At 47.1% G+C, this 27465-nt stretch overlaps 1 protein-coding gene across 1 annotated transcript; it reads left to right on the plus strand.

The window, feature by feature from the left end:
• Nucleotides 1–11: 11 nt before the first annotated feature.
• Nucleotides 12–23488, plus strand: LOC138638152 (nuclear cap-binding protein subunit 2). Its single transcript, XM_069727222.1, has 4 exons — nucleotides 12–344; nucleotides 1386–1567; nucleotides 2947–3085; nucleotides 23044–23488. Exons 1-4 carry the CDS (start codon nucleotides 90–92, stop codon nucleotides 23113–23115), a joined length of 648 nt encoding a protein of 215 aa, XP_069583323.1. The 5' UTR covers nucleotides 12–89; the 3' UTR covers nucleotides 23116–23488.
• Nucleotides 23489–27465: the final 3977 nt, after the last annotated feature.

The following is a 27465-nucleotide window of genomic DNA, read 5'->3' on the forward strand; positions in this document are numbered from 1 at the left end:
CCCGCACTGAATCCTGAGGCACAGAGACAGAGCCGGTTACTTCCTCACACAGTGCGCAGCCGCCGTGACAGCACGGTCCGTACTCACCTATGTCCTTGTCAGCACGCGATCAGCTGTGCGCCCTCATCAAATATGGCGGCGGTTCTTCGGCCGAAAACCCGGAAATGCTTCTTTACGGCGTCTTTTCTGATTGGTTCATGAGTGTCGCTAAACCACCAGTGTCGCTTAGCGGCTGCCGGATTGCGGGGCTGTTGGCGGAGGAGGCGCTGGGAGCAGCAATGTTCAGCGCCCTGAAGAGCGACTCGTACGTGGAGCTGAGCCAGTACCGGGACCAGCACTTCAGGGTGATTGTCTCCTGGGGTCTGCAGTGGAGCCTCGGCTCAGGCTGTGTGAGGGGACGGGTGTGTGGTAGCCCGAGTACAGTGAGCCTGGAGGCCTGTGCTGGCCCTTGTGTACTAGTGTAGTGCGCCCCCAGAGAGCTGGCAGGCGGGTGTGCGCCCCCAGAGAGCTGGCAGGTAGATGTGCGCCCCCCGAGAGCCGGAAGGCGGGTGTGCGCCCCCAGAGAGCTGGCAGGTAGGTGTGCGCCCCCAGAGAGCTGGCAGGTAGGTGTGCGCCCCCAGAGAGCTGGCAGGCGGGTGTGCGCCCCCAGAGAGCTAGCAGGCAGGCGGGTGTGCGCCCCCAGAGAGCTGGCAGGCGGGTGTGCGCCCCCAGAGAGCTGGCAGGTAGATGTGCGCCCCCCGAGAGCCGGCAGGCGGGTGTGCGCCCCCAGAGAGCTGGCAGGCAGGCGGGTGTGCGCCCCCAGAGAGCTGGCAGGCAGGCGGGTGTGCGCCCCCAGAGAGCTGGCAGGCAGGCGGGTGTGCGCCCCCAGAGAGCTGGCAGGCAGGCGGGTGTGCGCCCCCAGAGAGCTGGCAGGCAGGCGGGTGTGCGCCCCCAGAGAGCTGGCAGGCAGGCGGGTGTGCGCCCCCAGAGAGCTGGCAGGCAGGCGGGTGTGCGCCCCCAGAGAGCTGGCAGGCAGGCGGGTGTGCGCCCCCAGAGAGCTGGCAGGCAGGCGGGTGTGCGCCCCCAGAGAGCTGGCAGGCAGGCGGGTGTGCGCCCCCAGAGAGCTGGCAGGCAGGCGGGTGTGCGCCCCCAGAGAGCTGGCAGGCAGGCGGGTGTGCGCCCCCAGAGAGCTGGCAGGCAGGCGGGTGTGCGCCCCCAGAGAGCCGACAGCTCTTTTTATGCAGCGTACATGCGCTGCGCCCAACATGCTGCTGATTACTTGCATATGTGCACCTGGCCTTATTTGAGCGAGATCTTGTCACTGAAATCTTCACATCTATCCAGTTACTGAGAAGTGAGAACTTTGTTTTATCTCCATGGTTTTGTGTCCCCTTCTCTCCCCCCAGGGTAACAGAGATGATCAGGAGAGGCTCCTGAAGCAGAGCTGCACTTTATATGTTGGAAATCTGTCATTCTACACCACAGAGGAGCAAATCTACGAATTATTCAGTAAAAGCGGAGATGTGAAGAAAATCGTCATGGGCCTCGATAAGGTTAAGAAGACGGCGTGTGGGTTCTGCTTTGTAGAGTATCCTTTGAATTTGAAGGTTGACGTTTATGGAAGTTCTCAAAGAATCACTCTTCCTCCCATCATATTATACAGCGCTGCAGACAAAATTGACCTCCTGTTTCTACATAGCGCTTAGAAGGCTTCAGCTAGTCAGTTCATAAAGGGAACCTGTCACCCCGAAAATCGCGGGTGAGGTAAGCCCACCGGCATCAGGGGCTTATCTACAGCATTCTGTAATGCTGTAGATAAGCCCCCGATGTTACCTGATAAAGGAGAAAAAGACGTTATATCATACTCATCCAGGGGCGGTCCCGCTGCTGGTAAGGTCGGATGGGCGTCTCCGGTCCGCTGCGGCGCCTCCCATCTTCATTACAAGACGTCCTCTTCTGATCTTCAGCCACGGCTCCGGCGCAGGCGTACTTTGCTCTGCCCTCTTGAGGGCAGAGGATAGTACTGCAGTGCGCAGGCGCCGGAAAGGTCAGAGGGCCTGCGCACTGCAGTACTTTGCCCTCAACAGGGCTGAGCAAAGTACACCTGCGCCGGAGCCGTGGCTGAAGATCAGAAGAGGACGTCTTGTAATGAAGATAGGAGGCGCCGGAGTGGACCAGAGACGCCCATCTGACCTGACCAGCAGCGGGACCGCCCCTCGGTGAGTATAATAGAACGTTTTTTTCTCCTTTTTCAGGTAACATCGGGGGCTTATCTACAGCATTACAGAATGCTGCAGATAAGCCCCTGATGCCGGTGGGCTTACCTCACCCGCGATTTTCGGGGTGACAAGTTCCCTTTAATCACTTGAACCATGCGACTTTAGTGCATTCAGTTGAGGTATTTTCTGTTGCGCAGACTAGCGTCTCCGCGAGAGAAGTTGATATGCTGCAGTCCTGAAAGACGTGCTGCATTTCCGTAACAGCTGGTGATACACAGTTGCACATTTACGCATAGCGGACATGTGCTGTAACAGCTGATACGCAGCATCATAACCACAGCAATTCCTTAATGTGGAAAGGTAGCCTTACATTACTAATAAAGCAGAATGCCCTTGCTTGTTTTTTTTTGTTTGTTTTTTACTTGCTGGGTGTCTTTTTAAAACCACAGCATATCAATTCTTTCAGAAGTTATTGCAGTGTTTTTTAACTAAATGAATGGGGGGTAAAATGCACATAATGTACACAATGATTTTGTTTCCCATCACCATTCTGAGTTTTTGTTGCAGAAAAACATGCTGTGTGTAAACATGTCCTTTGTCTCTTTTAGGCCTTGCTGGATCATCCGACAGCTAAAATAGGTGACTTTAGTAACAATAACAATTTGTATTGCTGTTAACACAAAATCTAGTGTTCAGTCGTGATCATTTCGGGAAATGTAAAAACTTTAAGCCTTAACTCTGTGATCAGATACTACACCAGGGCAGACACTGAGCAAGCCATGAGGTTCATTAATGGTACTCGTCTAGATGACAGAATCATCAGAACAGACTGGGATGCAGGATTTAAAGAAGGTAGACAGTACGGACGTGGGAGATCGGGTGGTCAGGTGAGATTACGGTTTCTTTCAAGTAGTTTTGTTTTTTAAAAATTTGATACTGGTACAGATAAAAATACCCTTTTTCGTACTATTTGCATTAGTTTCTCCTCTAACCTCATGTGGTCAATGTCCTCACTCACTTTCTGGTGTGAGATTCTGTTGATGAGGACCTCATGTGATCGCATGGTAATCTTGGATCGGAGGAGGAACGGTGTCTCGGACCAATAGATTAATTGAAAGTGAAAATTGTCTTTAATTGAAATGTTTAGTTACAGTGGGGAAAAATAAGTATTTGATGCACTGCCGATTTTGCAACTCTTCCCAGGTACAAAGAATGGAGAGGTCTGTAATTTTTGTTGCAGGTATACTGATCTTAAACTAAAAATAAAACCCAGAAAATCACATTGTAAGATTTTTAAATAATAAAATTGCATTTTAATACACAAAATAAGTATTTGATCAACAACCAACCAGCAAGAATTCTTGCTCTCACAGACCGTTAGGTTTTTTTTCTTTAAGAAGCCTTCCTACTCTGCACCCATTACCTGTATTAATTGCACCTGTTTGAACTTGTTACTTGTATAAAAGACACCTGTCCAGACAATCACACTCCAACCTCTACCATGGCCAAGACCAAAGAGCTGTCTTAGGGTATGCGAACACGTTGCAGATTTGGCGGCGGATTTGGCCCTGCGGATCCGCAGCAGTTTTCCATGCGGTGTACAGTACCATTTAGACCTATGGGAAACCAAATCCGCAGTGCATATGCTGCGGAAAATTCAGTGCAGAAACGCAGTGGTTTATTTTTCGCAGCATGTCAATTCTTTGTGCGGATTCCGCATCGTTTTACACCTATTCCTCTATTGGAATCCGCAGGTAAAACGCAGGTTATTTTTCCCTGCGGATTCTGCAGAATCTGCGTGGGAAAAATCTGCAACATATTCACTTACCCTTAAGGACACCGGGAGCAAAATTGTAGACCTGCACAAGGCTGGGATGGGCTATAGAACATTAGGCAAGCAGGTTGGTGAGAAGGCAACAAAAGTTGGCACAATTATTAGAAAATGGAAGAAACACAATCTTCCTCTGTGTGGGGCTCCATGCAGGATCTCGTCTCATGGAGTAAGGATGATTCTGAGAAAGCTCAGGAATCAGCCCAGATCTACATGGGAGGACCTGGTCAATGACCTGAAGCGAGACTACAGTCTCCAACATTACAATTAGGCCGGCGCCACACTTAACGTATTAAAAATCGGTCCGATTCTCACCGGCAGAGAGTTGCACGATTGTTCTCCTTGTGGTCATCCGTGTGTAATCCGTTTGCAATGCGATGATGTGATTTTCTCGCATCTATATAGCTGTATGACATCCGTACACAATCCGATTTTAACATGAGCTTTTCCATACAGCAGTTCTGTCATTTACCCATCGTTTTAAAACAAAATATTCTTCAAAACACACACGCATATATATCCAGCTCTGGCAAAAATTAAAGGGAACCTGTCACCTGAATTTGGCGGGACCAGTTTTGGGTCATATGGGCGGAGTTTTCGGGTGTTTGATTCACCCTTTGCTTACCCGCTGGCTGCATGCTGGCTGCAATATTGGATTGAAGTTCATTCTCTGTCCTCCATAGTACACGCCTGCACAAGGCAAGATTGCTTTGCACAGGCGTGTACTATGGAGGACAGAGAATGAACTTCAATCCAATATTGCAGCCAGCATGCAGCCAGCGGGTAAGCAAAGGGTGAATCAAACACCCGAAAACTCCGCCCATATGACCCAAAACCAGTCCCGCCAAATTCAGGTGACAGAGTCCCTTTAAGAGACCACTGCAAAATTTTCAGTTTGTCTGATTTTTCTCTTTATAGGTATATTTTTGAGTAAAATGTAAATTATTCTTTTATTCTATAAACTACTGACATCATGTCTCCGAAGTTCCAAGCAATACATTTTGTATTTATTTTCTGAAAATGAGAAATGGTAAAAATAACAAAAAAATGCATGGCTTGCAAGACCTTAAATAATGCCAAAAAAAAAAGTTCATAATCATTTAGAAACAACAATACTAGTGTTTTAACTCGGGAAGAGTTCAGAAATCAATATTTTGTGGAATAACCATGATTTTGAATCATAGCTTTGATGCCTCTTAGCATGCTTTCCTCCAGTCTTTCACACTGCTTTTGGGTGACCTTATGCCACTCCTGGTTCAAAAATGTAAGCAGTTCTTTGTTTGATGGCTTGTTTACATTTCAGAGGTTTTCTCTGACACCCATGAGGGCACCACAGAGAGAGGGGGATCCGCCCACCAAGGACAGGAAACCTACAGATAAAAAGGCGGTACCTCTCTCCCACATCAGTTGGTTTCCTGTCCTTGATGAGAGACCTACAGACTTACCGACAGAAGAACGGGAATCCGGGACCAATCAGTACGGCTCAGGCAGCAGGGGTCCCCCTGCCTCGGCTGGTGTGGTGACCCGAGGCGCCACCGCTGGGGCTAGTGGGCCTCTAGGGTGTGCGGGGGAGGTGGCATGGAGTTCGCGGCCACCTCCCCAGGTAAGATGCCTACAGCAGCGACAACATCCAGGGGGGTCCCTCTGGTTGGGGGGGAGTGGCGCGGCTCTCCCTCCTGAGCGTCAGCCTGTTCACTGCAAAAGCCGGGGGTTCCGGCGTGCAGCGTCCCACGCATCATGCGCAGTGCCATTTTGGAACTGGCGGCGGCAGAGCATTACTGCGCAGGTGCAGATTTAAAGGGACACTGTCACCTGAATTTGGAGGGAACAATCTTCAGCCATGGAGGCGGGGTTTTGGGGTTTTTGATTCACCCTTTCCTTACCCGCTGGCTGCATGCTGGCTGCAATATTGGATTGAAGTTCATTCTCTGTCCTCCATAGTACATGCCTGCACAAGGCAAGATTACCTTGTGCAGGCATGTACTACGGAGGTCAGAGAATGAACTTCAATCCAATATTGCAGCCAGCATGCAGCCAGCGGGTAAGGAAAGGGTGAATCAAAAACCCCAAAACCCCGCCTCAATGGCTGAAGATTGTTCCCTCCAAATTCAGGTGACAGTGTCCCTTTAAATACACGGCGGGAATCACCGCCACATAAAGGGGAGAAGTTGCCCAGGTCAGGCGCTTCTGTGGGCTCAACCAGGCAACATGAGCGACCTAGAGGCATCACCCCTATCAAAATCACCACCACCAGCATTACAGCAGCAGCAAAAGCGACGGCCGCTAAAAGGACACCAAGATGTCACTGGTAAAGGACACCAAAGGTCCCTGCATAGCAAGGAGTCCAGTACGGCGTCCAGCACAAGGATGACAGGTGCAGAGCATCTCCAACCGGTATTTATGGGTACGCAAGGCGGTAAGTGATCTCTGTGAAAGTCAGTGACAGTAAGGACATATTTGTCTTTCTTACTTTAGGGGAAGAAAATCTTAGGCAAATCTAAGCATAAAATTTGCACCCTTTGTAGAGAAGACCTTCCGACTACCTGGGAGAAAAGGCTTTGTAGCATGTGTATACAGCAGACAGTATCCGAAGGGCTTCCCGGGTTCGCAGCCAACCTCAAAACCCTGATAAAAAATCAGGTGGAAGACACCTTTAGATCCCTAAAGGGTGGTAAAAAGCAGAGGAAGACTAGACACAGGTCCCCATCTCCTGGGTCTATTCTTATGGATAGTGATGATGTGGACTCGGATACATCTAACTCCTCTTCTTCATCATCCTCTTCTTCCTCTGGGGGTCACAGCTGTTTTCCTTTGGAAAACTCAGATGGCCTCATTAAAGCGGTTAGAAGCACAATGGGGCTAGTGGACCCTCCCCCAAAAAAGATCGGTACAGGATATCATGTTCGGTGGTCTTGAGCAAAAAAAAAAGAGGAGAGCATTTCCCCTTAACGAGACAATATCCGCACTAATCAAAAAAGAGTGGAAAAAACCCATAAGGAAAGCGTTAATAACGCCAAAAAGAAAGTACCTTTTTGAGGATGAATCTTGCTCCTTCTGGGAAAAAGCCCCTAAACTAGATGTCGCCATAGCTAAGGCATCAAAGAAATTTGCCCTCCCATTTGAGGACATTGGGGTCTTGAAAGATCCCATGGACAAAAAGGCGGACGCCTTTCTCAAAAGTTCCTGGGAAGCAGCTGGGGGAGGTCTAACACCGGCGGTTGCCGCCGCATGTACATCCCATTGATTAATGGTATGGTTAGACCAACTGGAAGGCCAGTTAAAAGGGAAATCATCCCAGGACTCCATATTAAACACCTTGCCGGTGATGAGGGGGGCGGCCGCTTTCTTGACAGATGCCTCTGCTGATCCAATCAGGCTGGCTGCTAGTTCAGCAGTTTTCTCTAACACGGCTAGGCGCGCCCTCTGGCTTAAGTGTTGGCCAGGGGACCTACAGACTAAATCCAAATTGTGTACCATCCCCTGTGAGGGCGAATTCTTATTTGGCCCCACCTTAGATGACATGTTAGAAAAGGCGGGGTATAAAAATAAATCTTTCCCCTCCCTGGGTTTCCCTTCCTACAGAAGGCCCTTTCGGAGCAAGAGGTTTTTCCAAAGGAAACGGGGAAAAACCAAGACAAGTGGGAGGATAAGAGAAACAAGAATAAAGGGTTTTTGTTCAATAAGAGCCCCAGTGACCACAAAAAATCTTCCCAATGAATGTTTGCCCCAGGTGGGGGGGGGAGACTGTCCCTCTTTCGGCCTGGGAGAAAATTACCAGCAGTCCATGGATCCTGAGCATAATAAAATCAGAACTAAAACTGACATTTCTCAAACCCCCTTGTCCTTCCTTTATGGTGACATCGCCAACGTCTTCAGGGGAGGAGCAACTGGCAGTAGAAAACGAGGTCATTGGACTAGTGAACAAGGGGGTTCTCCTAGAAGTTCCCCCTCAAGAAAAAGGGCAAGGATATTATTCCCCTCTGTTCCTGAGGAAAAAGCCGGATAGTCATACAGGACTATCATAAACTTGAAAAATCTAAACAAATACCTAGAGGTCCAAGCGTTCAAGATGGAAACAATAAAGACATCTATTAAAATGCTGTTTCGGGGGGCGTGGCCTGACTTCCGATGGTGCAGGTCGCATAGCGTGGGAGCTCCGGTCCCAGGACCCATAAAGCGGCACACAGCAGCACACGGACGGCGCCTTCCCTTCCAAATCTCCCCACACCTGCTCCTTACTGTTCGGTGAGTGCATGGGGAAATCTAGGGCCGGCGCAGGGGACCCCTCCAGGCGCATTGTGGACTTCTTTGCCGCCACCCCTCAGCAGCCCCAGAGATCCAAGATGGCGCCGCTATCCCCAAGATCCTCCAGAGCTGCACGCCGAGGCTCTCAGTCCTCTGCCTCTAGCTCAGCGGCGGCTGATCTCTCAGATGCCCCAGTCACAGCAGCGCTGCTCAGAGACATGCTTGGAGACCTCCGTACCTCCCTGCAGGAGGATATGCGCTCCATGATGGCGGAGCTCAGGGGGGAGGTGGAGGAATTGGGAGGCCGCACAGACCATCTTGAAAATAAAATGTCCGATCTGGTGGCTTCTCACAACGACTTATGGGAGGCTCATGATAACCTGCAGCTGCTTGTTACCAGAACCCATGCTAAAACCCTGGATCTGGAGGACAGATCTAGAAGAAATAATGTAAAACTCAGAGGCATTGCTGAAACAGTTGGTACTGATGATCTCAGAGCCTTTCTGCAAGATTTTGTCATATCTGTCCTCCCACTTTATTCCAAAAATGACATTGTGATTGACCGTATTCATCGGATCCCTAAACACTCAGGCCTTGACCCTGCGGTCCCTAGAGATGTACTAGCTCGCATCCATTTTTTTGTTATGAAAGAGGAATTTCTGCAAGCACTGAGAATGAAGCCGTCACTGCCTGAACGCTTTGCTGCCATTACTGTATTTCCTGATCTGTCTCCGGGAACTCTGGCCCTTCGCAGGGCATTTGCACCATACACCTCAATTCTGAGGGAAAAAGGTATACTTTACCGCTGGGGTTTCCCCACCAAGCTTTGCATCCGCAAAGACTGTTCAATTACCACATGCCTATCTCCGTCCCAAGCAGCCAAGACCCTGTCACAGTGGGGCTTTGACCCTCCTGCACCCTCTACTGCCTCTGCTTCCCCCAAGCCTGGAGGTCCTAACCCACGGAGGCGCCGTATTACCCCAGACTGGAAGGTCGCCTGAAGTGTCGCTCTTTTCCATATCCTGGCTGGAAGAACTTATTTCTTCCTTTTTCCCGCAAAGATTTAGACTTCGTTTTTTTTTTTCTCCTTTCATTTTTGTTCGCTGAATTGTTTTTTTTTTTTTTTTGCTGAGGCTGGTTCCTGGCAAGAATCTCCTCGGCCTATTGCCCCATAGGTGAACTGTTTTCTATTTTCACCTTGGACTCAGGTTTTTCCTGGATGTCCCTTTGTTTGAATGTTTGGATTTTGTATGTTTGTTTTTCCCTTCCCCCTCCTTCCCCTCTCCCCCCTCCCCCACTTCAGATTGTTATTGTTGGGTACTCCACGACATGATGGTGTTCCTCTTTTATTTTTGTGGGCAGTGCATCTGCACATCGTCTTCCACAATTTGTATAACATTTTACAATGAGTGTTTCTTTATATTCTATCAATGTTAACGGTCTTAATTCACCTGGTAAGAGATCGATTGTATGGCGTCACCTCGCTAAATCCAAGCACGATATTATATGCTTACAGGAGACACACTTACTAGAACAGGATAATATAAGAATGTACTCGAATTTGTACCCCTACCAATTTTTTGCGAATGGGAAATCTAAGTAAGCTGGGGTGGCAGTTTTTTTTAGCAAGGCTAACTCTTTCCAGCTTATTAGTTCTACAGCTGACCCTAAGGGTAGATACATTATAATTTTATGTTTAATCAATAATACTCCCTACACCATTGCCTGTGTGTATGGACCGAACTTTGGTCAGGTTAAATTTCTAAACAATTTATTTCAAACCTTAGGTAAATATCAGCATGGTTACAAATTAGTGGCTAGAGACTTTAATATTCCAGTATCCAAGAATCTGGATTGTTCATCGTCCGGCGTGGCCAGGGGTGATGCGGCTCAGCTGATTAGCTCCTGCAACTTGCATGATATCTGGAGATATCTTCACTGTAATGAGAGAGACTACACATTTTGGTCCCCTCGGCATGGTTCCTACAGTAGAATTGATTATATTTTAGTAGATGATGTCGCTCTCCCTCACTGCATATCTGCAAATATAGGTAACATTACTTGGCCTGATCATGCTCCTGTGTCAGTCTCCCTAAAAGACCCCCTTGCAATCAGGCCCCCTTCACACTGGCGCCTTAATGACCACCTTCTATCTGAGCAAGCGAACTCTACACTAATTGAAAATTCTTTGCAGGAATTCTTTGCCTTTAATGACTGGGCGGATGTGCGCGAGGACTCCCTTTTGGTTCGCTCACAAGGCAGTGGCTCGTGGCCTTTTTATTAAGATGGCTGCGACAGCTAAACGCAAGTATAATTTAAACCTTCAATCTGCCTTAGCTGAAGTGGCCCGGTTAGAGTCTCACCACAAAGCCTGCCCCTCCCCTCAATTATTCTCCAGTCTCTCTGATGCACGCCTGCACCTTCGCCAACTCCTCCTCCACAGAGCAGAAAACTCGCTCAGGAAATCGAAAGCCAAATTCTACTCCATGGGTGACAGAGCAGGCGCCTTACTAGCTAAACGCGTTAAAAAAAAAAAAAAGAAGCCCACACTAAAGTGGCTTATCTTCTTAAGTCGGATGGTTCTCAGATTTACAATCCAATCCATATCGCTGAAGAATTTGCCTCATACTATTCTTCATTATATAACCTAGATTCTGACATAAATACTCCTCAACCTTCTCAAGACTCAATAAATGCCTTTTTGGGTAAAGCGAATCTCCCCACAGTTAATCCAGAGCAGTTGTCACTACTTAATGCTCCCATAGAGGCAATTGAAATCTCCCAAATAATCAAAGAGGCCAAAAAACGTTCTGCCCCGGGTCCGGACGGATTCTCCTTTTCATACTACTCTCAATTTCTCACTATTCTCTCCCCTTTCCTCATACGGTTATTTAACTACTGGCGCTCCATAGGCACAATTGAGAAAGAGGGTTTGGAGGCTTGTATATCAACCCTTCCTAAACCTGGGAAGCCTATGACCTCTCCTGGCAATTTTCGTCCCATTGCCCTTCTAAATTGTGATGTAAAGATATATGCTAAAGTCTGGGCTAATAGGTTATTGTCGGTGCTCCCATCCTTGGTTCACTCGGATCAGGTTGGGTTTGTCCCGGGTAGGCAGACTAGAGATGGTACGAGACGCTTGATCGACCTGCTGGATGTGGTGGAGAGGGGGAGCCTCCCCAGTGTGTTCCTGTCTCTTGACGTGGAAAAAGCGTTCGACAGGGTGCACTGGGGGTATATTGCTTCTACTCTACACAAATTTGGTCTTACAGGCCAAATTTTCTCGGCAATTATGGCTCTGTATTCTAATCCTTGTGCTTCTGTTCGCTCAGCCGGCTTCAAATCCCGTATATTTTCTATTTCAAATGGGACCCGGCAGGGTTGCCCCCTCTCCCCCATTATCTTTGCTCTGGTCATGGAGCCCCTGGCGGCTACGGTGAGGCAATGCCCCGACATTAAGGGGGTAATGGTGGGAAGTCACGAACACAAAATTGGCCTCTATGCCGACGATGTGGTGTTGTCTTGCTCTTCTCCCCTACAGTCACTCTCTGCGGTGTCTTCCATTCTCACCCAATTTGCTGAAGCCTCCTATTATAAGCTGAACCTGTCCAAATCCACAATTTTTCCCCTTTTTATCTCATCCTCCCTTCAAATTCAAGCTAAGTACCCTTTCATTTGGTCCCCGCTTGGATTCACTTACCTAGGTATTCAAATTACCCATATTAAAAGCATTGTACGCCTTAACTGTGACTCAACCCTCCGCGAAATTAAAAAAGAAATCGACCAGCTCGCCTGCTCTCAACTATCCTGGATGGCTAGGATACAAACGTCTAAAATGTTAATTCTCCCTAAACTTATATATCTTTTTAGATGCCTCCCCCTTGCTATTCCCTCTAAGTACCTCTCTGCGTTTCAAGCAATTATTGACCGTTTTATTTGGAATGACAAACCACATAGAATAAAACGCTCTCTAATGTCTCTCCCATATGCCAGGGGTGGTCTTGGAGCCCCCCAAATCCATCTATATATTATAAAGCTGCCCTCCTAGAGCCCCTTAAGATTTGGTGGGAGGGGAACTCCTCCCTCCAGTGGTTCCATATTGAGTCACACTTTGCTCCTAGGGGTTCTCTCAAGTTACTGCTGGAACTCTGTTTGCTCCAACTGCCCAGATGGAGCTCGTCGCTTAAAACAATTTTCTCAGCTGCTAAAATTTGGACAAGTCTTTGCCCTACTTACCTCCCCTTCATATTTGATTATGTTTCTATTCAAGCATTGGAGTGTGCAATAGAGCCTCGCCTGGGGGGAGTGCGGGATACACCGGGTGGATGATCTCTATGACGAGTCTGGCCTGAGATCATTTTCGAATCTCACTGCTCGTTATAACTTGCCTCCTAGGGCTTTTTTTCAGTATTTCCAAATTCATAGCTTCCTTAAGCGCTGCATCTCTTTCGGTGTGACTGTGTCCCCCTTGGGTGCGGAGACCCCAATCCACAGATTCTTCAGACCAAATACTTGGATTGCTCACGGCATTTCCATCATTTATAAATCCCTCCTTTCCCATGCTTTTTCTGAGACTCCCATTTTATGTCCACTTAGGAGGAGGCCCTTGCATTCGAGGCCTCCCCGGAGGATTGGAGCATGGCTATGCTGCATCCCTCCTGATTTTCTTCGTGCCTTGGTCACCTCGAACAAAGCAAAAAAATTCAGCTCCTGTGGTATTTCACTCCCGTTAAATTGGCTAAATTTTATCCCTCTTCTTCCCCATTATGCTGGAAAAATTGCAATCTTCCCGGTTCGCTGGCTCATGTATGGTGGAGTTGCCCTCGCGTGCAAACATTCTGGCGTCAGGTTGAAGTGATTCTCTCAGAGGTAATTCACTTTCCCGTCATCCTAACTGGACCTTTAGCAGTGCTGGGTATATCTTTCTTGGACTTCCCTCCTACCCTGCAACCCATTGTCTCTAATATTCTTGTTGCGGCAAGACAATGTATTGCAAAGCATTGGAGATCTTCTATTATTCCCTCCAGACCGGAATTAATATCTAAAATTAATCTGCACTTTAGTTATGAGTCTATCACTGCAGACTTTCTTGCGAAGAAGAATAAGGTCCTTACATGGTGGGATCCTTGGGTTTCCTCACCCTTCATTGCCTCCCCTGACCACCATACCCCTTCATCTTCCAGTTGAACCAAATGTTTGCTATTATAGCTATGTATGCACCTATGTTCTGTAACTTTTAGACTCATTCTTGATTGTGGATGTCTTATATCTATGTCTTTCCTCGGGTCTGGTGTCCAAAATGCAAGATATCCCCTCCATAACCCTCCGCCAAGCCATGTCCCTCTTGGGATCCATGACATCATGCATCCCTGCAGTCCAATGGGCTCAACTACATGTGAGGGACCTTCAATGGCAAATCTTGTCAGAAGTCTCTAAAAGGGAATTTAGAAGGTCGGTTCAGTTTATCTCCGCACACAACTCGGTCAATAAAAAGGTGGACATCGTGAAATAATCTTTCCCGAGGGGTCCCGTGGGTAACTCCGATTTCAAAAGTAGTAACCACGGACGCAAGCCCCAGCGGGTGGGGGGCTCATCTGAATGACCTATTAGCCCAAGGTACTTGGCCTCCGACTCTAACAAAAGCATCTTCCAACATGAAAGAACTACTGGCAGTCAAGTTTGCACTACTGGAGTTCACTCCCACCATGTCAGGATTATGTCAGACAACCTGACCATCATAGCGTACCTGAATCATCAAGGGGGTACTCGCTCTCAAAACTGATGGAAGTAGCTAAATCAACATTCCACATAGCCGAAAGCAACCTTCTATCCCTGTCAGGCCTTCACATAAAAGGGGTGGACAATTACAGAGCGGACTTTGAGTCGTTCCCATCTAAAGCAAAGGGAATGGGAGCTAAATCAGTGTTCACCCAGATTACAGAAAAATAGGGGGTACCGAGCATAGACCTCTTCGCAAACAACCTGAACAAAAAAGTAAACACTTTTTGCTCCATAACCCCATTGGGGAACCCAGTATCGTTAGATGCGTTCCTGATTCTATGGTTCCATCAACTAGCGTATGCATTTCCCCCAATCGCTCTGATTCCGGCAGTGCTGAGGAAGATTCGGGAGGACGGGGCTCATTTGATCTTAATAGCCCCGTTCTGGCCAAAGAGGCCTCGGTTCTCTTGGATGACGAGGCCTTCCAGACCTTCCAAACCTCCTCTCCCAGGGCCCAGTTCATCATCCGCAAGTTGCAAGCTTACACTTGACAGCCTGTCATTTGAGAGGCAGCTACTATAAAGCAGAGGATTCTCTCCGGGGCTGGTATCTACTCTACTACAAAGTAGGAAACCAATCACGACCAAACAATATGGGAAAATATGGAAAAAATTCCTTTCATCCTCGGGCGCTAAAATACATGGAGTCCCTCTTAAATCCATATTAGAGTTCCTACAAAATGGGTTGGAAATCTGTCTAGCCGCAAGTACCCTGAAAGTCCATGTGGCAGCATTGGGAGCCCTATTTAACTATGATTTGGCAGGGAATCGGTGGGTTTCCAGGTTTATCAGGGCAGCAGGTAGATCGAGACCTCTTCCTGTAAGGGTTACCCCTCAATGGGATTTAAATTTGGTCCTTAAGGCCCTGACTAAACCTCTCTTTGAACCCTTAGCGGATATCCCATTGAAAATCATATCCCTCAAAACATCCCTGCTAGTCGCCGTCACCTCTGCACATAGAGTTAGCGACATTCAGGCTCTATCTGCTAACCTACCTTACTCCCAGTTTTTGGAGGATAGGGTTGTTCTTAAAACAGACCCAGCATACCTCCCAAAAGTAGCATCCCGATTCCATAGAACTCAAGAGATCTCTCCCCTCCTTTTGTCCCAACCCTAAAACCAAGGAGGAAGAATCCTTACATACATTAGATGTCAGAGGATGCCTCATGCATTACATAGAAGCCACCTGGGAGAGTAGGGAGGATGCCTCTCTTTTTGTGTTTTCAGGGTCCCTGAAAGGGGAAAAAATCCTCCAAAGCCACTTTGGCGAGATGGATCACGGACGCCATCAGCCTATCATACTCCTCAAATGGGATGCCCTTCCCGGGAGATGTCAAGGCTCACTCAACGAGAGCAGTAGCAACCTCTTGGGCAGAGAAGGCCGGAGCTTCAATTGACCAGATATGTAGAGCTGCTACCTGGTCCTCACCATCTACATTCTATAGGCACTATAGATTGGACTTTATCTCCTCTTCAGACCTTACCTTTGGTAAAAGGGTTCTGGAAGCGGTGGTCCCTCCCTGAATGTACAATCTCTGCAAATCTCTCCGTGGTGCCGTCATGGGCGTCAGAGAAAAATATAGTTCTTACCGATAACAGTATTTCTGTGAGCCCATGACGGCACCCGTACATTCCCTCCCTTCACTTATGGGTGTGCACATTAATATAGTGCCATATGCTAATTACCTGAATAGTCACGCGGTATCTCAATTAAGTTTAAGTAATGCTAAAAGTAAGACTCTGTTTCTTAGTCTCCCATCATTCTCTAGTAAACAACTGATGTGGGAGAGAGGTGCCGCCTTTTTATCTGTAGGTTTCCTGTCCTTGGTGGGCGGATCACCCTCTCTCCGTGGTGCCGTCATGTGCTCAGAGAAATAGTTATTGGTAATAACTATATTTTTCAATGGGGTTCAGGTCTGGAGATTGGGCAGGCCATGACAGGGGATTTGATGTGGTGGTCCTTCATCCACACCTTGATTGACCTAGATGTGTGGCATGGTGCATTGTCCTGCTGGAAAAACAGTCCTCAGAGTTGGGGAACATTGCCTGAGCAGAAGGAATCAACTGCTTTTCCAGGATAACCTTTTCATGCGGCTTGATTCATACGTCCTTTGCAAAGATTAACCTGCCCAATTCCAGCCTTGCTGAAGCATCCCCAGATCAACACCTGGTTGTCTAATGGTTATACGGAGACCTGGAGAGGTGTATAAGCCACAGTGTGTCCTACCTCCACCAAATTTCACAGTGGGTGATCGGTGATGATCTGGGGATGTGTGTGTGTGTGTGTGTGTGTGTGTGTGTGTGTGTGTATATAATATGTACTAGCTATTGAACCCGTTCTACGCCCGGGTGGCTAGCATCTATATTGGTATATGGTCTCCATCCTGGTATGTGCTGCTCCATCCTGCGTCCCCATCCTGTCATGAGCTGCTCCATCCTGCACCCCCATTCTGACATGTGCTGCACCCATCCTGCACCCCCATTCTGACATGTGCTGCTCCCATCCTGCACCCCCATTCTGACATGTGCTGCTCCATCCTGCGTCCCCATCCTGTCATGTGCTGCACCCATCCTGCGCCCCCATTCTGTCATGTGCTGTTCCCATCCTGCGCCCCCGTTCTTTCATGTGCTGCTCCCATTCTGTGCCCCCGTTCTTTCATGTGTTGCTCCCATCCTGCGCCCCTGTTCTGTCATGTGCTGCTCCCATCCTGCTCCCGTTCTGTCATGTGCTGCTCCCATCCTGCTCCCGTTCTGTCATGTGCTGCTCCCATCCTGCGCCCCCGTTCTTTCATGTGCTGCTCCCATCCTGCGCCCGTGTTCTGTCATGTGCTGCTCCCATCCTGCGCCCCCGTTCTTTCATGTGCTGCTCCCATCCTGCGCCCGTGTTCTGTCATGTGCTGCTCCCATCCTGTGCCCCCGTTCTTTCATGTGCTGTTGCCATCCTGCCCCCATTCTGTCATGTGCTGCTCCCATCCTGCGCCCCCGTTCTGTCATGTGCTGCTACCATCCTGCGCCCGTTCTGTCATGTGCTGCTGCCATCCTGCGCCCGTTCTGTCATGTGCTGCTGCCATCCTGCGCCACCATTGTATTATATGCCCCCCATAAGATGCTCCATTATATATGCCCCGTATGCTGCTGCCATATATAAAAATAAAAATACCATACTCGCCTATCGTCGCTGGGCGCCGAGTGCTGGGGGCCTGAGCAGGCGGGGACACCGGCGCGCTGTGGGGGTCAGGTGCCGGAGTCACTGCTAGCTCAGGCCCCCAGCACTTGCTATACTCACCTGTCTGTCCCGTTCCAGCGCTGCGCGCCGCCATCTTCCGGCTCCTCTGGCTTTGACTGTTCAGTCAGAGGGCGGCGCCAGCGCGCATTAAGCGCGTCATCGCGCCCTCTGAACTGGGAACGTCACAGCAGAGGACCCGGGAGACGGAGCCGCACGCAGCGCTGGAACGGGGGACAGGTGAATATACTTACCCTCCTGGCGGTCCCTGACTCTCCGGTGGAGATCGCGGTGTGCGTTGTGTTTACGCATACCGCGATCTCCTGGGAGCGACGCTCTGTGAGGCCCAGACTGCGCTGGCGCAGTCTATAAAGGCTTCGGACAGAGTGACGCTCCCAGCGTTATAAAAAAAACGCCCCCCCCCCCCCCCCCCCGGCTGTTAATAAAATACTCACCTGGCTCCCTCGCAGTGTCCTGTCCTCGCCGCAGCTTCTCCTGTATGAGCGGTCACGTGGTGCCGCCGATTACAGACATGAATATGTGGCTCCACCTCCCATAGGGATCTTTATTTTAAACACGAAAAACAAAAAAAAGGATTTTTCATATCTTCTCACCAGCGAACGCTGCTGGAGAGAAGATATGAATGGCGGCTTCAGCACCAGATGCAGGGGACAGCGCTTATCTCATGTGCAGTGCGCCCGCCGAATCTGCCAGCCGGCAGATTCGTTCCAAAGTGAGTTTTGATCACTGAGATAGGTTATATCTCAGTGATCAAAATAAAAAAAATAGTAAATGACCCCCCCCCCCCCTTTGTCCCCCCTATAGTTAGGGACAATAAAAAAATAAAGAATTTTTTTTTTTTTTTACACTAAGGTTAGAATAGGGTTAGGGTTAGGGTTAGGGTTTCGGTATGTGCACACGTATTCTGTTCCTCTGCGGATTTTTCCGCTGCGGATTTGATAAATCCGCAGTGCTAAACCGCTGTGGATTTATCGCGGATTTACCGCGGTTTTTCTGCGCATTTCACTGCGGTTTTACAACTGCGATTTTCTATTGGAGCAGTTGTAAAACCGCTGCGGAATCCGCAGAAAGAAGTGACATGCTGTGGAATGTAAACCGCTGCGTTTCCGTGCAGTTTTTCCGCAACATGTGCACAGCGATTTTTGTTTCCCATAGGTTTACATTGAACTGTAAACTCATGGGAAACTGCTGCGGATCTGCAGCGTTTTCCGCAGCGTGTGCACATACCTTTAGAATTAGGCTATGTGCACACGGTGCGGATTTTGCTGCGGATCCGCAGCAGTGTTCCATCAGGTTTGCAGTTCCATGTAAACATATGGAAAACCAAATCCGCTGTGCCCATGGTGCGGAAAATACCACGCGGAAATGCTGCGTTGTATTTTCCGCAGCATGTCAATTCTTTGTGCGGATTCCGCAGCATTTTACACCTGTTCCTCAATAGGAATCCACAGGTGAAATCCGCACAAAAAACACTGGAAATCCACGGTAAATCCGCAGGTAAAACGCAGTGCCCTTTACCCGCGGATTTTTCAAAAATGATGCTGAAAAATCTCACACGAATCCGCAACGTGGGCACATAGCCTTAGGGTTAGGGTTGGAATTAGGGTTGTGGTTAGGGGTGTGATTAGGGTTATGGCTACAGTTGGGATTGGGGTGTGTTGGGGTTAGTGTTGGAGTTAGAATTGAGGGGTTTCCACTGTTTAGGCACATCAGGGGTCTCCAAACGCAACATGGCGCCACCATTGATTCCAGCCAATCTCGTATTCAAAAAGTCAAATGGTGCTCCCTCATTTCCGAGCCCCGACGTGTGCCCAAACAGTGGTTTACCCCCACATATGGGGCACCAGCATACTCAGGACAAACTGCGCAACAATTACTGGGGTCCAATTTCTCCTGTTACCCTTGTGAAAATAAAAAAATGCTTGCTAAAACATCATTTTTGAGGAAAGAAAAATGATTTTTTATTTTCACGGCTCTGCGTTGTAAACGTCTGTGAAACACTTGGGAGTTCAAAGTGCTCACCACATATCTAGATAAGTTCCTTGCGGGGTCTAGTTTCTAAAATGGGGTCACTTGTGGGGGGTTTCTACTGTTTAGGCACACCATGGGCTCTGCAAACGCAACGTGACGTCCGCAGACCATTCCATCAAAGTCTGCATTTCAAAAGTCACTACTTCCCTTCTGAGCCCCGACGTGTGCCCAAACAGTGGTTTACCCCCACACATGGGGTATCAGCATACTCAGGAGAAACTGGACAACAACTTTTGTGGTCCAATTTCTCCTGTAACCCTTGGGAAAATAAAAAATTCTGGGCTAAATAATTATTTTTGAGGAAAGAAAACGTATTTATTATTTTCACTGCTCTGTGTTATGAACTTCTGTGAAGCACTTGGGTTTTCAAAGTGCTCACCTCACATCTAGATAAGTTCCTTTCGGGGTCTAGTTTCCAAAATGGGGTCACTTGTGGGGGGTTTCTACTGTTTAGCCACATCAGGGGCTCTGCAAACGCAACGTGACGCCCGCAGAGCATTCCATCAAAGTCTGCATTTCAAAACGTCACTACGTCACCGAGCCCCAGCATGTGACTAAACAGTGGTTTACCCCCACATATGGGGTATCAGCGTACTCAGGAGAAACTGGACAACAATTTTTGGGGTCAAATTTCCCCTGTTACCCTTGGGAAAATAAAAAATAGCGGGCTAAAAAATCATTTTTGAGAAAAGAATTGTTTTTTTTTAATTTTCATGGCTCTGCGTTATAAACTTCTGTGAAGCACTTGAGGGTTCAAAGTGCTCACCACACATCTAGATTAGTTCCTTTGGGGGTCTAGTTTCCAAAATGGGGTCATTTCTGGGGGATCTCCAATGTTTAGGCACACAGGGGCTCTCCAAACGCGACATGGTGTCCGCTAATGATTGGAGCTAATTTTCCATTTAAAAAGCCAAATGGCGTGCCTTCCCTTCTGAGCCCTGCCGTGCGCCCAAACAGTGGTTTACCCCCACATATGGGGTATCTGCGTACTCAGGACAAACTGGACAACAACATTTGTGGTCCAATTTCTCCTATTACCATTGGCAAAATAGGAAATTCCAGGCTAAAAAATCATTTTTGAGAAAAGAAAAATTATTTTTTATTTTCATGGCTCTGCATTATAAACTTCTGTGAAGCACCTGGGGGTTTAAAGTGCTCAGTATGCATCTAGATAAGTTCCTTGGGGGGTCTAGTTTCCAAAATGGGGTCACTTGTGGGGGAGCTCCAATGCATAGGCACACAGGGGCTCTCCAAACGCGACATGGTGTCCGCTAACAATTGGAGCTAATTTTCCATTCAAAAAGTCAAAAGGCGCGCCTTCCCTTCCGAGCCCTGCCGTGTGCCCAAACAGTGGTTTACCCCCACATATGAGGTATCGGCGTACTCGGGAGAAATTGCTCAACAAATTTTAGGATCCATTTTATCCTATTGCCCATGTGAAAATGAAAAAATTGAGGCGAAAATAAATTTTTTGTGAAAAAAAAAAAGTACTTTTTCATTTTTACGGATCAATTTGTGAAGCACCTGGGGGTTTAAAGTGCTCACTAGGCATCTAGATAAGTTCCTTGGGGGGTCCAGTTTCCAAAATGGGGTCACTTGTGGGGGAGCTCCAATGTTTAGGCACACAGGGTCTCTCCAAATGCGACATGGTGTCCGCTAACGATGGATATAATTTTTCATTCAAAAAGTCAAATGGCGCTCCTTCCCTTCCGAGCCTTACCATGTGCCCAAACAGTGGTTTACCTCCACATGTGAGGTATCAATGTACTCAGGAGAAATTGCCCAACAAATTTTAGGATCCATTTTATCCTGTTGTCCATGTGAAAATGAAAACATTGAGGCTAAAAGAATTTTTTTGTGAAAAAAAAGTACTTTTTCATTTTTACGGATCAATTTGTGAAGCACCTGGGGGTTTAAAGGGCTCACTATGCATGTAGATAAGTTCCTTGGGGCGTCTAGTTTCCAAAATGGGGTCACTTGTGGGGGAGCTCCAATTTTTAGGCACACGGGGGCTCTCCAAACGTGACATGGTGTCCGCTAAAGAGTGCAGCCAATTTTTCATTCAAAAAGTCAAATGGCGCTCCTTCCCTTCCAAGCCCTGCCGTGCGCCCAAACAGTGGTTTACCCCCACATATGAGTTATCAGCGTACTCAGGACAAATTGGACAACAACTTTCGTGGTTCAGTTTCTCCTTTTACCATTGGGAAAATAAAAAATTGTTGCTAAAAGATAATTTTTGTGACTAAAAAGTTAAATGTTCATTTTTTCCTTCCATGTTGCTTCTGCTGCTGTGAAGCACCTGAAGGGTTAATAAACTTCTTGAATGTGGTTTTGTGCACCTTGAGGGGTGCAGTTTTTAGAATGGTGTCACTTTTGGGTATTTTCAGCCATATAGACCCCTCAAACTGACTTCAAATGTGAGGTGGTCCCTAAAAAAAATGGTTTAATAAATTTCGTTGTAAAAATGAGAAATCGCTGGTCAAATTTTAACCCTTATAACTTCCTAGCAAAAAAAAATTTTGTTTCCAAAATTGTGCTGATGTAAAGTAGACATGTGGGAAATGTTATTTATTAACTATTTTGTGTCACATAACTCTCTGGTTTAACAGAATAAAAATTCAAAATGTGAAAATTGCGAAATTTTCAAAATTTTCGCCAAATTTCCGTTTTTATCACAAATAAACACAGAATTTATTGACCTAAATTTACCACTAACATGAAGCCCAATATGTCACGAAAAAACAATCTCAGAACCGCTAGGATCCATTGAAGCGTTCCTGAGTTATTACCTCATAAAGGACACTGGTCAGAATTGCAAAAAATGGCAAGGTCTTTAAGGTCAAAATAGGCTGGGTCATGAAGGGGTTAAAAATAAAGTTTATGCGCCCCTCCCGTCTCCCATCCCCGGCTGGCCAGGAAATACTCACCCAGCTCCAAGCTCCAGCGATGTCTCCTCTCAGCGGCTGCAGCCTGTGCTGTGTGAGCGGTCACGTGGTCCCGCTCATTACAGTGAGGAATATGCGCATATTCCTCACTGTAATTAGCGGTCCCACGTGACCGCTCACACAGGACCTGCTGCCAGCGCTGAGAGGAGAGAGGAGACATCGCGGGAGCTAGGTGAGTATTTCTATGCAAGGGGCTGGGCGGCGCACGGGGGATGGGAGGGGGGAGTCACAAGAAAACTTCATTTTTTCTTTTTTTTGTTAAAAATAATCTTTCATCTCTTCTCTCCTGCGGGGGAGAAGAGATGAATGCGGCTTCAGCACCACACAGGGGGGACAGCGCTTAGTGTAGCGCTGTCTCCTGCACGGTCCGTGTGGTCCTCGGGCGGCACACGTGTGCCACACTGATGTGCTACGTGAGCACACGGATAATTCCGGTACCGGAATTATCTGGACGTCTGAAAGAGGCCTGAGGAAGGTTCCTGTTGGGACAGAAACGTCGCTTTCTGGGCTGATTAAATAGCTCCTTTTCACTACAAAACGGTGTGCTGCCTCCAATTTTTGTGGATTTTTATCATTGAGGTTTGGTATTTGCCTGGGGTACTCTGCACCTGGACTTTTTCTTTGTGCTGCTCTAATTTTGTTTCTCTTATATCTATATATATCTAGATCTATATAATCGGCAGTGCATCAAATACTTATTTTCCCCACTGTATGTTTCTTAAATACAGTGTTCTTGTGAACCCAATAAATCATTATTTTTTCCTACCAGGTTAGAGATGAGTATCGCCAGGATTATGATGCAGGAAGAGGTGGTTATGGTAAAGTCGTACAAACATTTTGAAAAACTGAAGATCTTTCCAAGACGTCCAACAGGAGTTTGGTCTTTGTCCAGCTATTTCTATGAGAATGTTTTAAGTTGACCTTTGTTATGTGAAGGAAGTTATGAATGCTTACTTCTGCTGTTTCTCCTTATTTGTTCTTCCGCTCATATTATGGGTCGTATATTACTACTCACACTTTTGAACAAACTGTAAAAAGCTGTTTAACCATTTCGCTTCTGGGTGGGACAATACTTTATTTCACTGCTTGAGTTGGTCCCTGAACATTTACCTAGAAAACATATCCTAGTACTTTGTAAACTTTTTATGATTCTCAGGTCACTAAGTGTTTAAACAAAGAGAAAACAACCTGTATTTTGCCACCCCTCCCCCCCCCCCCCCAAAAAAAAAAAACGGATTTGCATTTGTATGTAATTTGTTTTTTTTTTGTTTTTTTACATCAGCAGTCATTACGGTGTTTTTTCGTTTGTTTGTTTTTGCTTCCTATATGCAGATTTGATCTATGAAAGAATAAATAAAAGATCATTTTTGTGTCATTCATGTGAGCTTAGCCAAAGGGCCCTGCCATTGACTTGCATGGTTAAGTGTGACCTAATGTTGGATGAAATTTGGACATGCCTCCCCTCCCTCCTTTCCTTCGCGCAGACTGTGACAGTTAAAAAAAATAAATAAAAAATTGGACCTGTGCATGCCACCTAGACTAACATTGGTCTTGGTGCAATCCAAAGTTTTGTTACATCGCAGTTGGGCCAATAATACGACCCACTGCACCAGCTCTGTGGTAATAAAATCTTGTGACCAGTGTCAGGAAAATGGTGTTTTAAAAAGGTTGTCTGGGCATATAGTATAAGGCCAGGTTCACACTGCGTTAGCAGCCGCCCGTTCAGCACATACGCTAACGGGCTGCTGTAACGCAAGTGCCGGTGTTTGCATCGCGCTAGCGCAGATAGAGCATCTGCTAGCTCTATCTGTGCTAGCAGTGACGGACCCGGAAACGCAGCCCGCGTCTCGGGGTCCGTCACTCAATGATGGCACATCGCTAGCGATGCGTCCGACATTGCAGTCTATGGCAGCGTTAACGGACTGTTACACCGCGTTATAACGTAGTCCGTTAAACGTACCACCATAACACAATGTGAACCCAGCCTTAACGAGCTGTCCTTAAGATGTCATCAATATTGGATTCGTGGTGTACGGCACCCCTCTTGACCACCTGTAGAGATGTGTGAACCCGAACAGTGAAGTTCGGAAACATCGACTTCACCAGGACGTCCATGTTACTGTCCCCCCCCCCCCATATTGAATACCGGGTATCTGTCGTACTGTCATGTGCATGAGTATGGCATACACTGTGTGTGATCGGCGGTAAAATCATCACCGTCGGTCAGACAGCTGCGATTCCCACGCTGTCAAATGATAGCATAAGGCCGCAGCTATGATTGGAGGTATAAAGTTTACAACCGGTCAATAGTGTGGTGGTCAATAGTGTCGGCTAGTGGGACTACTGCTGTCAATAGTGAGAGCAGGAGCAGCTGATGGGAGTATTTATCAGCTGGTGCCTGTGCTGTAAATCAAATAAATAAAAAACAAATCCTGCTTGGGTTCCCTTATATTTATGATAATCAGAAAGGCAAAACTCACAGCTTGGGGCCGCAACCCTCAGCTGTCAGCTTCAGCAAGGCTGGTTATCAAGAAGAGAATAGAGGGATCCCCACTCTAATTTTAATTAATTAAAATAATTTTAATAAGTGGCTTGGGGTCTCCCACATTTTTGACAACCAGCCTTGCTAAATCAGACAGCAGAGGGCTGATAAGGGGCCATGGATATTGCAGCTGCTAAGAAAAGGCACATCTATTAGATTCGCCAATTCTGGCACTTTGCCCAGATCTTCCCACTTGCCCTGTAGCGGTGGCAAGTGGGGTTCATTTTTGTGGGGTTGATGCCACCTTTGTATGGTCAGTTGTCATCAAGCCCATGGCTTAGTAATGGAGAGGTGTCTATAAGATAACGCCATTACTAATCCTATAGTTTGTATGCAGTGTCTGACTGGAGCACCTGGGGCCCACTATGTAGCTGCATAGAAATAAATACAAGACAACCAATTGTGTGGTACAATGTATCCCCCTCATAGTATATAAATTAGCCCCCTCATATAGTATAATGTAGCCCCTCCCATAGAATATAATGCAGCCCCCATAGGGTATAATGCAACTCCCTCATACGGTATAATGTAGCCCCTCATAGGGTATCATTCAGCTCCCCCCCCCTTCCCCGTACAACCAGGACTTACTGATAGATGTAGATGGAGATATATAAAAGAAAAACCACAATACTCTCCTCTCCTCCTCGCTCCCACGCTGATTCCGGCGGCGGCTCTGCTCCGATGTCAGGAACTGTGCTGCAGTCGGCCTGGCACACAGCAGGTACGCGATAGTGACGTCATCGCGCACCCGCTGTGTGGCAGAGGGGAATCATGGGAGAGGCATTCTAATGGAAGAGAGAGCGTCAATCTGTTTGCCGCTCTGTCATGCACATGACTGGATGTTTGGGACCCCCATTCAAGTGAATGTGGTCCAGGTACTGTTCAAGTTCCTGAACTTTTTGTAACTGTTCGGCTGAACGGCCAGGTGTCCGTCCATCTCTAATCACTAATTAACTTTACTGCTATTCACAGTGGCCGGATCCAGATTCAGAGAGCTTCATGGGAAGCCCTGGACTATGTCAGACCGTGATCGCAACTTTATTTATAATAAATTGGTGAACAAGGGACAGTGTCTTGTTTTATTTAGCTCTTTTGTATGTGTTTTGGGTTTCCCAGGTGTCCATTTGTGAACTACGTCCGACTTGCATGTGTTTTTTTTTTTTTTTAAATTTTACTAAATTGGTGAACTATGGAAACTGTGGGGGGAGCGTTTATTCAAAAAAAATTTAATTACTCTGTTAGCAATTCTGGTGTCTGATAGACACATCTGTTACTAACACCAGGGCTTGATGCCAGCTGCGATTGTTCACAAAGCACAGTTGACATCAATCCCAAGCCCCATTACCCTGATTCCCAACACACAAGAACGATGGGTAAGAACGAATGTGATGCGGCACATCTGGGGCGGCTGCGGGCTGGGAAGGGCCCAATAACCATGGACCTTCCCAGCTTTACCTTTTGCTGGATAACAAAAATGGAGGGGGACCCCATGTTATTTTTTTTTCATATATTAGCTTAATATAACAGTAAACAACCCACGCAAGACACTAACTATATATCTCATGGATAACTATGTACCCCATATCTACAGTCATGGGCAAAAGTGTTGGAATAAGTAAATTATTTCTCCCAGAAAATTACTGCAATTATATTTGTTTTGTTATTCACATTTATTTCCTTTGCGTGTATTACAACAGCACACACAAAAAGAAAAAAAGGCAAGCTGGACCTAATTTCACAGACAACCCTAAAAATGGCCCACACAAAATTCTTGGGTAAACAACTTTGTTTCAAGCATGTGATGCTCGTTTAAAGTCACCTGTGTTGGCAATATGAAAATCACACCTGAAATCAGATAAACAGGGGAGAAGTTGACTGAATATTTGCATTGTGTGATGGTGTGTGCCACATTAAGCATGGTAAATAGCAAAAATTCACCGCACACTGTAATGGAATGATTTGCAACCATCTGTGGAATTTTATTTTAGACAAGATAAGTGCCAAGTTACAAAAATTGGTCCAAAACCCAGTAAAGTAGAGACACCCGATGTTTTGACCCTCCCGGGTCTTAATCATGGGATTTACTAAAAGACAAAGGGTAAGCGAATAAAAAAAAATGTACATATATTCAAGAAAAACAATAAGAACATACAAAAAAAAAAAAACAATATAACAATAAAAAGAAATTATCAGACTGTGCCCCCTGTTGTGAATTCTTGTGCGGATTTTTCCGCACCGTTTTTGAAAAATCCGTAGGTAAAACATACTGCGTTATTTCTGCGGATTTACTGTGGATTTCCTGCGTTTTTTTGTGCAGATTTCACCTGCGGTTTTACACCTGCGGATTCCTATTGAGGAACAGGTGTAAAACGCTGCGGAATCTGCACAAAGAATTGACATGCTGCAGAAAATACAACAGCGTTTCCGCACGGTATTTCCCGCACCATGGGCGCAGCGGATTTGGTTTTCCATAGGTTTACATGGTACTGTAAACCTGATGGAAAACTGCTGCGAATCCGCAGCGTCCAATCCGCTGCGGATCCACAGGCAAATCCGCAACGTGTGCACAGACCCTCAAGGTGCAAATGGCACAAATAGACTTGCAACCAGGCCTAATACATTAGTTATCTAGCTACAAAATATAGAGCC

This window comes from Ranitomeya imitator, chromosome 5 (assembly GCF_032444005.1).
Source record: "Ranitomeya imitator isolate aRanImi1 chromosome 5, aRanImi1.pri, whole genome shotgun sequence".
Taxonomy (NCBI): Eukaryota; Metazoa; Chordata; class Amphibia; order Anura; family Dendrobatidae; genus Ranitomeya; species Ranitomeya imitator.